At 40.4% G+C, this 16381-nt stretch overlaps 1 protein-coding gene across 1 annotated transcript in view; it reads left to right on the top strand.

Moving 5' to 3' along the window:
* LOC141144685 (ATP-binding cassette sub-family A member 13-like) overlaps positions 1-16055 on the top strand; it is a 178730-nt gene extending 162675 nt beyond the window's left edge. Inside the window, exon 4 of the mRNA XM_073630620.1 lies at positions 15427-16055. Coding sequence (XP_073486721.1) covers positions 15427-15765 — 339 coding nt within the window. The 3' untranslated portion in view covers positions 15766-16055. The remainder of the gene's footprint in view (positions 1-15426) is intronic.
* Positions 16056-16381: the final 326 nt, after the last annotated feature.

The raw sequence follows: 16381 nt of genomic DNA, 5'->3' as shown, positions 1-16381 counted from the left end.
TAGGATCTTCAAATATGTGATGTCTGCTGTGGGAATCACCTGCTTCACAATTTCCAACAATTGATCCAGCACTGCCTTCCTCTTTGTTTGGTTCCTGTAACGTGGGTGGTTGATCTCCCACAGACAGGGCAGCTCCCTGAACATGTCAATGAATATTGCCATGAAGTCATTATCTTGTAAGATATCCATGTTCACTGCAAGACACAACACAAGACAAACCCTAATGTCAGGCCAAACTCTCCTAATCTTGTTAAAATATAGGCCTCAATGTAGAAGCAGTATAGGCACAAGTATGTCTCTTACCTTCGTTCTTACGATCGGCGCCTCCAATGCTCCTTCCTCCGCTCACAGATCGTACGTAATACGCACGTGTGTTATGCTTTATATACACTGCGCATGCGTGTAACTCCGCCCGCCCATGACATTCTTTCTAGTCTATTCCCCGCCCCTTTTCATTCTGCGCAGTGGGGGAAGAGCACATGGTGGATACACAGCAGGTGCGTGCTAATTACAGGAACAAGGAGGAGGAGGAAAGCCAGGATCCGGACACGTCCCGATCCAGAAGGAGAAGATTTAAGGCCACAAATATGTCCTTTGGGGAGATGTTGGACATGGTGGACATCCTGAAGAAGGCCGACTATGATGGAAAGTATGGACCTTACCACAACCCCAATATCAGAAAGGCCAAGATCATGGCGAAAGTGGTCAAAAGTCTGCACCGGAATTTCGGGGTACGACGATCGAAAGATCAGCTCAGGAAGCGGTGGTCGGACCTGAAATTAAGAGAGCCCGAGCAGTACAGAAAGAACCGGAGAGTGCTGCATAAAAGTAAGTAGTTGTGCTGTGTTCCTATTCTTTTTGTCTTTATTACATTCGTGCTGCTCCATATGCTTTTCTTAATTGTTGTACAGTTTAAAATGGCAATTTTAATGTTCATGGGACCATTAATCGTTCGTATCCAACATTTTTATTTTGGCCTCTAAAACACCATTGTTTAGGCCATATGCATTTTCCTACATTTTTTATGGCCTACTTGTATGAAAAATCTTTGGTTGTGTAGATGGCTTTGTTACTAGAATGAAATGCAAACTAGATTCTGTGTAAGGAGGGGACACTCAGCAGCTGTTTTCACATCTGGACACTGGAGCACTAGTGTGGGACACAAGAACACAATTTTTATTAGGGGGGCACACAGGTGCTCCAGTGTATACTATAGGGGGGTCTCCATCTGTGAAGCTTGTACAAAACAGGTAAAGTATTTCAGGTTGACAAAGGACACTAAAAAAGCTACATCTTCGAACTCTGCTAAAATTGACAATTGTACCCCACTTCCAAGCAATGTTTCCTATTTATAGTTCTGCCATCAAATATCTGTGTGCTAATTATACCATTTTTGTTTTACATAGGGGAGAAAAGACTTGGAGGACACCCCTCATCCGAGGAGACCACAGACCCCCCCCCTCTGGAAGAAGGGGAAATACCCCAAACACAAGCTGAGCAGGAGGAGGAAGGAGATGTGGTGGAAATTGGCACCACAACAGGTGAGTGTCTGCGACCACAGGCTCAGGTAAGAGATGGATGCTGGCAGATTTTTGATACCTGTTTTTGTTTGGTTTCTCTCTTTTTAGGTGATCGTGATGTTATGGATCGAGATCCTTTCACATCAGAAAGTGCCAAGATCCTGATCGGGGAGATCATGGGCTGTAATTTTGAATTGGAAAACCTCAAGAAAAAAATCAATGATGTTATTCAAAAAAATAATAACATCATTGATGTTTTGGGGCGAATTTAAAACCCCACAAAATCACTTTTTTTTGTGTGCTACAATCTTAAAAATTTTTGAGCAATGTTTCGAAAAGCCAAATTTGGAGGATGCACACAGTGTGCCAACATGTGCTATCTGCCATCACGGGAGATTAATGGACGCGTTTTGGGGGTGCAACCCCTTCCTCAATAATAAAGTAGCGGTGAGGAAGGCTTTGCTCCCACAAAACACGTCCCTTGATCCCCCGTGATGACAGCTAGCATATGTTGACATTCGTAAATTGGTGTGCATCTTCCAAATTTGGCTTTTCAAGGGGTGACTTCACCCCATCTGAATGCAATATCAAACACATTTCCTAAATACTCATGTCTGATATTGCCTTCAAGTTTTACCATATGTGAACTTTGTAAGTTCAAGATTTTTGTCTTTCTTGTTGTTTTTACACCCACCTGTTTTATCGTAAATGGACATTTCTATTTTTGATAATGCCACCCCAAAAATTGTTATACAACAAACATGTTGGTTTGTTTTAAAAACCTTTGGTAAATGCACATGTGATTGTGCAGGTGTTAAAAAGTTTGTGAATCAAGAATGTGTGGATTATTGTCTCAACGCTACAACACTTTTGTGGTGATGTAATTGCTGTTTTCAGAGAAAATGGTGGTTATTGCCGAAGGGCAAATCCTCTTTGCACTACAAGTGCAGTTTCAGTGCAGTTTCAAGTGCACTTGTAGTATAAAAAGTGTCTACGCCTTTAGTAAATAACACCCAACAGTGCTTTGTATAAGGTTACACAATCATGCCATTTTCAGGACTCCACACATTGCTGTCATGGTCAGCTAAAACAAACACAAGCAGTAAATGTCACCAAAGATTAGCTTTTTCTTTTTTATTTGCTAAATGCTTCACAAATTGTCTGGCATATTGATAGCCCCCCTACCCGCAAAGAACTCAAGGTATCTTAACCGGACATCACGGGCACTCAGGGAGGGCAAGCCAGGACGGCTAATTTCAAGCGCCGTCAGGGTTGGATCATGTAGAATTCCGGCCTCAGGCCCAACTGATCCAGCATAGTTGGCAGAATGTTCGCGTAAAAAGTTATGGAGAACACAGCACACCAGGATTAGATGATTACATTTATACTCCGCCATATGGATGGGTGTCAGAAATAGGCGGAACCGGCTGGCCAGGATTCCAAATGTGTTCTCCACCACTCTTCTGGCTCTGGCCAGCTGGTAATTAAAAACCCTCTGTTCCGGGGTGAGGGTCCTCATCGGGAATGGCCGCATAAGATGGTCCCCCAGCGCAAATGCTTCATCCGCAACGAAGACGAATGGGAGTCCTCTGGAGGTGGCAAGTCCAAGCTGCCATTCTGGAGACTCCTGTAGAACTCCGTCTGGGCGATGACTCCACCATCGGACATCTGGCCATTCTTCCCCACGTCCACATACAAGAAGTCATAATTAGCCGACACCACCGCCAACATCACAATACTATTGAACCCCTTATAGTTGAAATAGTATGACCCCGAGTTGGGTGGTGGGACGATGTGGACGTGTTTCCCATCAATTGCCCCCCCGCAGTTAGGAAAGTCCCACCGCTGGGCAAAGTGGGAGGCCACAGTCTGCCATTCCTGTGGCGTGGAAGGAAACTGTTGAGGAAAACAAAAATAAATTACTATTTTTGCACATAAACATGGCAAGCAGATTAGGCACAAACATTCTTGGCCAACCTCCAGATAGCATTTATTAAGGGGAAATTAACAACAAAGTATAAGGTAGACCTATCATATCCCCCCCCCCCTCATGGGCCATTTCTAACATTATAGGGGGGGTGGAATCTTGGACAGGTAACCCTCTTCACTTCATTGAGAGATGAATGCCTAAATACAGGGTATTACTTGGAACAGCCCCTCCTTAGTTACACTATTGACAGCCCACTGGACAGGTAAGAAGTGTCATAATGCAAAGATATAAATACACACTGTACACATTTGAGGACATTTGGACATTCTGATATTACCTATCAAGATAATAATAGAATACAAAAACTTTAAAGAGTACCATTGGAAAGTATACAGGCAGGCCTTTGCACTACATGCTTTGGGGAATTCATCCATAAATCTGACCAGTAAAGAGATGGGTATAGTGTGTATGGGTTTGGCAAAGTCAGCAGATAGATGATTGAGGATAGATAGAGAATTGGGATCAGCTGACTTAGCAGTTGGGGGAGGGAGGATTTAGAAAAATGATTTGGGGACACTACAAAAAAAAGCCTCTGGCACTCTGCCTGAATTTAAAGCACAAATCACATTTAAAAACATTTTAGAGGGTGTTTGGGGTAAAGCATTACTATGGAGCTGATAAAATACATTGTTAAGTGACTACATGAGGTGAATATAGGGGCAGGAGAGCATGTTGGGGAGGTAAGTGAAGGCAGATATGTATGAAGGACTAAAAAAATAATTACATAAAAATCCAGCATGCATGAGAACAAAGGGGACATTCACAGCATATTACAATCATGGTAATTAGGGAATGAGGAAAGAAATACAACATATTATCAAACATTACATACAATAAAATGTGATATTAAAGGATAAAAATCTTACCTTCATATACTCCTTCTGCAGGACCTGGATGATGGCAGAACAGGTCTCTGGGATGATGATCCCCAGAGCCTGGGGGGAGATGCCTGTCGAGAAATTGAGGTCCTGCAGGCTTCTCCCTGTCGCCAAGTACCGCAGGGTAGCGACGAGCCTCTGCTCTGGAGTGATGGCTTGCCTCATGCAGGTATCCTGCCTGCTGATATAGGGGGTCAGCGAAGCCAGCAGACGGTGAAATACGGGGTCCGTCATCCTGAGAAAGTTCCTGAAATCATCAAGATTATTCTCACGGATCTCACGGAGCAAAGGCATATGAGAGAACTGGTCACGCTGAAGCAACCAATTCTTGGTCCATGAACTCCTCCCCACCCTGTTCATGGACTGGACTTGTGTCAAGGTCAAGACCCCAACACCAAGCCCCCACACAGCACGAACTCTACGAGGAGTACGTATACGCAACATGGCTAGAAAATGGTCGGCTGCTCAGAACGAAGTAACAGAGCGCACTGAAGAACAGCAAGGCCTGTGAAGAGCGACCTGAAAAACAGTAACGAACGAACAAGAACACAATGACTACTTAAAGTCACGCAGAACTTGCTTGCACTGAAGAGCAGATACAAACCCACAAGCACAAACTGAACCACAGAAAACGATCTGAAAGCCACGAGTCTGAAAAAGTGCGAATTGTCTCTCACCAAACTTTTACTAACACGAGATTAGCAAAAGGAGCCCAAAGGGTGCCGCGCTTGGTTCTGAACTGGCCCTTTCTAGTCTCGTCGTACATGCTTGACGTCACCGCGTTGTTGGCGATTGGAAATTCCGACAACTTTGTGTGACTGTGTGTACGCAAAACAAGTTTGAGCCAACATCCGTTGGAAAAAATCCTAGGATTTTGTTGTCGGAATGTCCGAACAAAGTCCGACCGTGTGTACGGGGCATTAGTGACGACTGATAGTATGGCGAAGTGAGTTCCTTGCTATATTTTTTAATGCCTTATTTACACAATGTGATACCTTCCCTAAATTGTTTCCAAATAAGGGACATGTAGCTGAACCCTATTCACACTAAATGTGAGATAAATATTTATCATCTTCATTTCCAAACAAAGACTTTCAACCTAGATAAATCCTCCAAAACCCCATTGCAGTCAATATTTCATCCACATATTCCAACCATAGGACAATTTCTGCACCAAACAATTCACAAAGAAAAACATCTTTTTTCCCACCCCTTGTTACAGGCATTTGCCAGTGCACATGGCAAGTAGTTGCCACCCTGTCCATACTATCAAATCTATTCCACTGGGGGAATTTATTAAAGCCAGAAGAAATTGCTCTGCAGATGCCACTTTCCTTTTGGAATGCGATGAGATTGAAACAGAGGGGATACTCAGATTGGTCAATACAGAGGGGATTTGATATCGCCTCTAGGAGACAAAAATCTGATTTACTTGGGGGTAGTTGCCATGGGACAGGTAAATATTCAAAACACAGAAATAAAAACAAAAGGAAATAAGATTCAGGCTGGGTTGACACTGCTGCTGAATACGGCTCACAGCAGGGAGTACGGTGCATCCCTGTTCTCCATTTCAGGGACAAATCAGGGAGGGCCTATTTGCCTGAATTTGGCCCTGAAACTGAGCCAAAGACACACAGGACTCCTGTGCAAGCCGCTCCACAGCCGACCCGGAGATACGAGGTGTGTCTATTAAATAACGAATCTATGCAACCCTGTACACTGGGGGGAGAACCTCTGGGGGAATCTAGGATGGAAAAGGACCTGGGGATCCTAGTAGATGATAGGCTCAGCAATAGCATGCAATGCCAAGCTGCTGCTAACAAAGCAAACAGAATATTGGCATGCATTAAAAAGGGGATCAACTACAGAGATAAAACGATAATTCTCCCGCTCTACAAGACTCTGGTCCAGCCGCACCTAGAGTATGCTGTCCAGTTCTGGGCACCAGTCCTCAGGAAGGATGTACTGGAAATAGAGTGAGTACAAAGAAGGGCAACAAAGCTAATAAAGGGTCTGGAGGATATTAGTTATGAGGAAAGGTTATAGGCACTGAACTTATTCTCTCTGGAGAAGAGAAGATATGATTTCAATATACAAATACCATACTGGTGACCCCACAATAGGGATAAAGATTTTTCGCAGAAGGGAGTTTAACAAGACTCGTGGCCACTCATTAAAATTAGAAGAAAAGAGGTTTAACCTTAAACAACTTAAAGGGTTCTTTACTGTAAGAGTCGCAAGGATGTGGAATTCCCTTCCACAGGCGGTGGTCTCAGCGGGGAGCATCGATAGTTTCAAGAAACTATTAGATAAGCACCTGAATGACCGCAACATACAGGGATATACAATGTAATACTGACATATAATCACACACATGGGTTGGACTTGATGGACGTGCATCTTTTTTCAACCTCACCTACTATGTAACTATGTAACTATGATCCCACCTAGTAAACAAAGCAGTCAGAACCAGTTATAACTGCATGCGTGGTGACCTTGAACATGTTTGAACCTGCATGACAAGCAGAAACACTCTATGATGTTCAGTTGATTGTAAGCCACCATTTAGTTTAGTTGTGTTTTCTGTAGTGTACCGAAAAAAATGCTAAGTTTAAAAGTTGAACAATGTGTCAATTTGAAATTTTTAGTAAAATTGCACAAAACACCAACAGAATGTTTTCAAATGCTTACTACAGCTTATGGGAAAGATGGCCTGTCTTGTGTGCGTGTGTTTGAGTGGCACAAAAGATTCAGCGAGGGATGTGAGAATGAATTCCCAAAAGTTAAATCAGTGCTTAAAGGGACATATTTTAAGTCAGTTGATGCTGTAAAGAAGAAAACGGAGGATGTGTTGAAAAAGCTGACAAAAAATCAAATTTCTCCATGCTTTTGACCAATGGAAAACAAGACTGCAGCAATGTATTAGTGTAAACGGGGAATATATTGAAGGGGACAAGCAGTAAATTTGTAATGCATATAAATAAAGGTGAGTTATTTAACCACTTGCCGACCAGCCGCTGACATTATACTTCGGCAGGTCGGCACAATCCTGCAAACCGTCGTAGCTATACATCGGTCCCTTTAAGCGGGATAGTAGGCGAGCGCGCGCCTGCTGAGCAGTAGGGGTGCCAATGCTCATGACTGGTGGTTGCAATGACTGCTGTCCACGAGCGATTGCGGGCACGAGAGGCAGAACAGGGACGTGTGTGTGTAAACACGCATCCCAGTTCTGTGAGGAGAGGACAGAGAGATTGTGAGTTCCTACGAGCTGGGAACCACGATCTCTCATCTCCTATAGTCAGTCCCATCCCCCACAGTTAGAACACACACATAGGGAACACAGTTAACACTTTGATCGCCCCCTAGTGGTAACCCCTTCCCTGGCAGTGACATTTATACAGTAATTAGTGCATTTTTATAGCATTGATCGCTGTATAATTGTCAATCGACCCCAAAATGTGTAAAAGGTGACCGCTATAATGTCGCAGTCTTGCTAAAAATCACAGATCGCTGCCATTACTAGTAAAAAAAATAATAAAAATGCCATAAATCTATCCCCTATTTTGTAAACGCTATAACTTTTGCCCAAACAAATAAATATATGCTGTTTGCGATTTTTATTACCAAAAATATGTAGAAAAATACACGTCGGCCTAAACTGAGGAAAAAATTCGCTTTTCTAAAAAAAAATTGGGGCTATTTATTACAGCAAAAAGTACAAAATACTGTGTTTTTTTCTTTCAAAATTGCCTCTTTTTTGTTTATAGCGCAAAAAATAAAAACCGCAGAGATGATCAAATACATCCAAAAGAAAGCTCTATTTGTGGGAAAAAAGGACGTCAATTTTGTTTGGGTACAGCATCGCACAACTGCGCAGTTGTTAGTTAAAGCGAAACAGTGCCGTATCGCAAAAAATGGCCTATGTTTAATCAGTCTTGTTTTTAATAGACACACCTTGTATGTTAACTGACACCATAGAGAGCCGGTCACAATCTCCTGTCTTGCGAATTGGATGCGGTGAAAGTCGCATCCAATTCACACTAGTGTGAACCCAGCCTCAAAAGTAACCTTTGTCACTCACTACCTATTTAGCCGAATGCAACCATATTGTTAATATTATTATTAAGAATATTCCTTTTATTTTCTCAGATAAGCAGCTTGAGTTGAGTTTCATCTAAAAGGTTACCATTTCTTCTACCCAGAGAGCACCTACTTTATCCTCATTACCTTCTCCTAGCTATTTTTCTAGTCATAACCACATTAATAAAATAACCTGACTGTCATATTTGGGGTCTTTTCATTGTGGTCACAATACATGTTGGTATGGTAGTGTACCTAGAGTCAGCAAGGATAATACATCTGACACTACTGGGGAACAATTTCCCATTAGGCAATATGAATTGTGGCTCAACTTACATAGTTTATGTGATTCAGTGCACAAGTTGTCACCTAGATTAATGCAAAAAATATCTCCAATCTGTCAAAACATATTAGGAATATACACAGGTTTCTCTGCCTGTAATACAGGGTTGCTGGGTGAAGTTATTAATGGAAAATAGGATGGCAGTTTCATATATTATGGGATAAGTGGGAGCAAGTGGGAGCAAGGAGTGTACAACTACTTCAGATATTAGCTGAGGCAGAGGAATACCTGGAGGACCACAAAACCTCTTACGGTGTATTATGGCGAGGACTGGAGATGGAAATGATGGCATCTACGTACACCCTGATTCCAATGGTTTTCTCCCAGTACTTTTGACCACAAACCCTGGGGCAGGATGTACTTTCCTAAACCTTGAAGATTTACTCTGCTGCATCTGATCCCTCTCACAGCCTGTTGAAAATACAAGAGGAGAGGGCATCAGCAATACCTATTGCTCTCCTTTGACCTAGAAGTGTTCCACCTTCTGGTCCAGATGTTTGTGGATCTTCTGAGAAGGCTCCCATACACATGAGGTCTTTTATGGCAGGGAGCTCAGATTCTTCCAGAAGTGAATTGTCTAGCTTAGTCTAATGGCATGCATATTGAAAGGAACAGGCTGCAAGCATTGAATCTCTCCTTCAGTGGTTTCTACTTGAATTCTAGGAGATCTTCAACAAGCTCTCCATTCCAGACTACCGTATCTCTCCTAAGTAGGATTTGTGAGTCTTTTCTTGCAAAGAACCTTTCTGTATCTTCCTAGCAGAGTAATATTGAAGTCTTAAGGGATATACTTGCAAAAAGTTTCCTCAGAATTCCATGGTGATTGGAAATCCATTCTCCCAGCTTTTCCATGCTCAAACTCATATTCTGCCAAAACACAGTAGAATAATTTGGGTCTAAAAGCTCTATTTTATACATACCTGCACAAAATGAAGGAGTTGTGTAAAACTGAGAATCTATACATTTTTCCAAAGTGTCCCAAAAAGGTCATTGTCATTTCTGAGAGTAAATTAATAAAAAACAATTTTATTACATCTTTATTACAAAGCATAAAATCATATCTCAAAACATACACTGTAAGCTTATTCCATAGAAGAACAAAACACCATGTAGAACTCTCATAGGTTTAAGTGTAACAGTCTTGATGTATACACTGGCTGACACATTTCAAATATCACTCTTGGTCAAGGCATAAATACACCTGGCTTGGCAAGAATGAATAATTATAAACATGACATAACTGAACAATAGAAACATATTACAAAATACAACAACATGGTACTCTAAATACTCACAAACTCATAGAGGGGTTAGCGGTCGCAAGCCTACAGGTCAAAAACAATAAACCTGGTATTGTGGTGATCCCATAGTGAAAGGCTCCTAAAAGAGGAAAAAGAGACAACTGTAAATGTAAAGATCCAGAGGGCAGCTAGGAGATCTGAAAAAAATATATGCATATACATGCTGACCACAGGAAGGACCCAAGAAGGAAAATACTACTACCACTACTGCTAATAATAATAAATACAATAGCATAAAATATAAAAATGAAGGAACACTATCATTTAAATGTTACAAAGAATATAACAATTTGTAAAAAGGAAATCAAGGATGCAAAAATTCAAAACGAACAACAAATTGCAAAAGATAGTAGGACAAACCCAAAAAATTCTTCAAATATATTAATAGTAAAATGTTAGCATGTAGGCCCTTTACAAAATAATCTAGAGTGGGTGACTGGAGACAAAGAGAAGCTAATTTATTAAATACCTTCATGGGGAAGCTCACGGCCATAATGGGGATGGTATTGACACAGCCCCAAATGATCCACAATGGCTCAAAATTGATATGATCTAAAAATACTTAGACAGAATAAATGTGAATAAAGCACCTTAACCAGATGGCATACACCCACAGATCCTAAAAGAATTGAGCTCTGTCATTTCAAAGTCATTGTTTCTCATTTTTAGGGACTCTTTAATGATTGAAATAGTACCACTGGATTGGTGTAAGGCCAATGTGGTGCCTATATTTAAAAAGGGACTAATGTTTTTGCCAAGTAACTATAGACCTGCTAGTTTAATTTCTATAGTTGGGAAGATACTGGGGAGTTCTTGCTGGATAAAAAGTATTTTAAGCAACAGACAGCATGGATTCATGACAGACAGAAGTTGTCAGATAAATCTGATTTCTTTTTATGAAGAGGTAAGTAAAACCTTGGACGGAGGGGTGGCTGGGGATGTGGTATACTTGGATTTTGCAAAAGCGTTTGACACAGTTCCCCACACACGGATAATGTGTAAGGTTAAGTCTACAGGTCTGGAAAAATCTGTTTGTAAATGGATAGAAAAACTGGCTAAAAGACAGAATTCAGAGAGTAATGGTTAATGATTCATATTCTGAATAGTCTAATAGTCTAAGTGCCCCACAAAGCCTGCCACTGAGGTCCACCGATAGAGCGCAACCCAAGCCCACAGTGCTGCAACCAGGGAGGCCTTCTGTGCCGAACATCGCAACTATCCCACCTAACATCCAGCAGGGGGTGCACCACCTACAAAAGAAGCACATAATAGGCAGAGTTACCCCACACATTTTGCGACAGTTATTACAGAAATCTTTTTTAATAACTATGTCATTATTTTTTGCAATTTTGGTGATGTTTTTCTGTTTTACATTAATAATCTCTCTCTTGTTGCCCGGAGTGCGGTGTGTATCACCTACCACTTCATAAGATCCTTCTTTCCCTCTTACCATTATGACGGGACTTAAGGTGGTTTCGCAGATTACTCAAGGCATCAATTCACCTCAGAAAAAAAAGGAAAGCATTCCGCCACTACAAAAGATTGGGGGGCTGATATAATTTTATTCCAAGAAACCCACTTTTCTACAGCCAATCATCCCCAATACTTTGATAAATCATGCAGCCAATTTTACTGTAAGACTTATAATTCTGAATATAGAAGTGTAACCATCTTCATAAAAAATTCTATAGTTTTTGAAACTCACAATATATTTAAAGACCCAGAAAGTCGCTTTTTGATATTAAATAGAACACAAGTAACTTACACTATCTGACACATACCACACCGAAAACATATCCAACATATCACCCTACAGAAACACTAATGGTCATTACAGTCTATTTTAAGAAACTAACTCAAATCACAGCACAATAAAATCTAATGTGAATTTTGTCCCCTCAGAGATCCGGCGACCCCCGATTTCAGAGAAACAAAACTCACATCCTAACTACAAATGATCCAATTACCCAACATACTTATATAGTCACTGTTATGTACTATTATTCTCCTACAATTGGTATACATGTTTACTCCTGATGTTTGCTACAAAATCCTTGTATATCCTTAGGCCGTTGGGCCCATATAACTACTGTTATACATGTTCATTTATTCCTGTATTTTCTTCAATAAAATACTATGGAAAAAAAAGAACTAGACATATTTCATAACCTTACTGGTTTAAGTGTAAATGTATCTAAATACTCTGCCTTGCCCATAAATATTCCACCTTTAATGACATATTTTCTAAAAAAAAAATTTCCATTCACTTGGTGCTCTAATTCCTTTAGATATTTAGGTATTCATCTTACTCCCTCCAAAAAACCCTTTTTCAGGCCAATTACCAACCACTATTTACTAATATTAAAACCTTGCTTAAACTATGGTCAACTTATCATATTTTGGTAATGGGAAGAATAGTTGCTACCAAATTGGTTATTTTACCCAAACTATTTTTTTTTTTGTTAGAGCTCTCCCACTTTTAATCCCTAAAAAGACCTTAGATCCACTCCAGAGAGAAAAGAAGGATGGGATGTTATGATCCGAAAGCTACAAAAATGTACTAGAACAATCTCAGTTAGGGAATCCGCTATCAAGCTCCACACTAGGTGGTATCCAACCCCTGACAAAATTAATTCTTTCTACCTATCAACATCCCCCCTCTGTTTTAGAGGCTGCAAACCTCTCAAATCCAAATGGCAACAAACAAAGATTAATTAGGGGCGGCACAGTGGTGTAGTGGTAGCACTCTCACCTAGCAGTAAGAAGGGACACTGGTTCAAATCCCAACCATGACACCACCTGCCTGGAGTTTGCATGTTCTCCCTGTGTCTGCGTGGGTTTCCTCCAGGTACTCCAGTTTCCTCCCACACTCCAAAGACATGCTGGTAGGTTAATTGCATCCTGTCTAAAGTGGCCCTAGTATGTATGAATGTGAGTTAGGGACCTTAGATTGTAAGCTCCTTGAGGGTGTAGGGACTGATGTGAATGTATAATGTATATGTAAAGCACTGCATAAATTGACAGTGCTATATAAGTACCTGAAATAAATAAAATAAAACAATTAATGGGTAGAGAAATTACACAGATGTGTCTTTTGTTCACACCCATACTAGACTTATCCATACCCTATTTAGATCCATCTATTGGACCATGGCATTCAATTGGCGCTCTACCTCCATTCCTTGGCCTCAGGTCATAAACAGAATGGAACAAATCAAACTCTCAGAATGTATCCATCGTATACTTTTTGACACCATGCACATCTTTAAAAAAAAATGGATATCCTGCGAAATATCTTTACGTTAACATTGTTTTTTCTTATAAATGTTTACATATTCTACCCATCTTACCTTTTATGTTTTGCACATCCCATCTTATTTTTTTTTCCATAAAGATAAAATATTCAATATAAAGAGGTAGACATACAAAGCCAACACAGGAACACATGTCAATACAAGATCAGGACAATACAATGGTACCTTTTGAAAAATACAACTAGAAAATGTAGCTTGAAGGACAATGGCAAGGAACCAAATGAGTAAACCCAAAGATTAGCGTCTGAGGGCAGAGGGTCCCGTTATCAAATTTCGCCTCCCCCTGCCCCCCCCTTGACCCCAGCAAGGGGAGGAAAGGCATCATGAAATCGTTCCTGGACCTAAACTAAAACTTGATATAACTTATTAAGGCTTACAAGGTACTGAAATAGGGGTGTCAAATAGTAGGTCATAGTGTCCAAGTTCGACAAGTTCAATGAGTGAGCTCAGAGTACAGAGTTGGAGTCAAGTACACTCAGAGAACGAAAAGAAACGGAGCTGAGGAGAGGAAAAGAGAAAAGAAATAGTGAGGAGTAGGAGGGAAAGGAAGGAATATAGAGAAAGAGGGAGAGGGAGGGCCAGGAGTAAGAATGGGGATAGAGGGGAAGGTGGGGGAGCACCGAGGTTCCGCACCCCCCACCCGCCCAGCTGCTGAATGTAGCCTGTGGCTGGACACAGAGGTTAAGAAGTAACCTTATTGGGTATATTGGGGATATTTATCAGTGGTTGTAAAATGAATCCAGCAGGCCCATATACTTGGGAATTTGTGCATTCTATCTTGTGAGATATGGATCAGTTCCTCCATATCCTTTATTTTAGAGATCCTCGCAAACCACTGCCTGATCGTTGGAGTGCATGTGGAGCACCAATGTTTGGGAATACATAGTCTAGCTGCATTGACCATATGCATGGCTAAAGATTTGTGATATTCTTTTTTGGATATTGAGGTGTGATGTAGGAGGAATTGGGCCGGGGTGAAGTCAAGAGTATGCGTAGTGATATGTGAGATGAGGTCGTGAACTTCTTTCCAGAATGGCTGAAGTTTCTCGCAGGCCTACCACACAGGGAGCATAGTACCCACCTCTATCCCACATCGCCAGCAGGTGTCGGGAATGTTCAAAGAAAATTTGTGGAGACGTGAGGGGGTTCTATACCATCTAGTAATTACCTTATAGCCATTTTTCTGAATCGGCACATCCCATCTTATACCAACAATGCCTTAACAAAGTTATATAATATGTATCTTGCTGACAGAATACGTTTTATGCTAGAGTAAAATTCTAAATATTATATAAATTATTTTTACACTGTTGAATTGTTAGTATATTTCTACTATTTGACTACACCCATATGTGCACTTGAATTCTGTAACATCACCTTTTATGTACTTTAACATGAGTATATTGTATCATGACCTTTACTATAATAAAAATCATTTGTAAACAAAAAATAATAGGCAGAGTTAGTGGCATCAAGCAAGTGTGTGAGTGTGGGAAATGACAGTGCTGTAAAGAGACGCAGAGTGTAAAGGACTGTGTTATGTATGGCAAAGGTGAGTTGTATGGCAGGTGCAAAGAGTACAGCATCCTTTATCTAAGGGACAGAATTTGTACAATTTCTCAAGAACACAAAAAAGTGGATTCCTCCATTCATGCTACACAGTGCAGATGGACGAACCTCGTGTTGGAGCTATTGTATGTTTACAGCTGGCATCTCAAAAAACGCATAGCTGATAACAGGTGTCTGATGATTGTTTCTTCCTGATATGATAACTAGAGAAAAACCCCTTTTGTAGTGCAGGTCATTGCCTCCCCTTTATTTGTAAAAGTGGCAACAGATTTCACATCCCAACACTATTTTTGACTTTCATATACAGATTGCTGAAAATGATTTAATAGATTAAATTCCAGCAAATTTAAACAACATTTGTGTAATAAAATGTGCCTATTAAATATGTAAATTACTAATTTAAATATACAACTTTTATTTGCTGTTTTCAGTACATGAAGATGATGGGTGTTCATGAAGAAACAAATTGCCTTGCCTGGCTGCTTGAAAACATAGGAATTATGGCAATCAACAGCTTTATCATTGTATTGATTCTTAAACTAAGTGGAATCCTTGTTCACAGCAATGGAATCATCATTTTTCTTTTTTTTCTGGAATTTGGAATTTCAGTCATAATGTTTAGTTTTCTGGTCAGCAGATTTTTTAACAAAGCAAATACTGCAGCATTTTGTGGCAGTATATTGTACATGATCAACTTTCTACCATATATAATACTACTTGTTCTGCAGAAGCAATTCAGTTTTGCAACACAATGTTTAATGGTAAGGTAGCATTTTCTTTTTAATTGCAATGATATTCTATAGCCTTAAGGCAAAATATGACCAATGTGCCATATAAATATTCACAAACCAGCATTAAACATTGTAAGGCAGGTGCTACACAAAAAAAGGGAAGGAACACATTGAACAAACTGTGAAACCATGGCCTAATAAGGGAGGGATAAACCATAGTTTAATTGTTACACAGGCAGGGGCGTAACAACAAAGCAATTAGGTACAGTAAAAAATGTCTGTGGTCAGAATATAGGTATGGGTAAAGCCAAGCCTTCGACTTATACAAAACTGCAAGTATAATTTATGAGTATAGCAAACTAACAGATTTTCAATGTCTTAGCTGTCATATAAGTGTAAAGACACCCCACTCTCACTAATAAAACCTGTCCTGTGCCAGTAGCCTGCAGCTAAGGATCCTTGCTCTCTTTGTGAGAATAGCAGTCTCTGTAATGGTCCAACACTTGTGGAGTAAGACTTATAGCTCTCCAATCCGCCGGTGAGTGTAAGCATTATTAAGAGCTATAGTTCTGAATCAGCAGGGAGTTTGTTTTCCCACTGCTGCCTCTGTTATTGAAAATCTATCTTGCATCCTGGAAAAAAATATTATGATGTG

This window comes from Aquarana catesbeiana, linkage group LG05, assembly GCF_042186555.1.
Source record: "Aquarana catesbeiana isolate 2022-GZ linkage group LG05, ASM4218655v1, whole genome shotgun sequence".
Classification (NCBI taxonomy): Eukaryota; Metazoa; Chordata; class Amphibia; order Anura; family Ranidae; genus Aquarana; species Aquarana catesbeiana.
The sequence above is the reverse complement of the archived record's forward strand: the minus strand, read 5'-3'. Positions and strand labels throughout refer to the sequence as shown.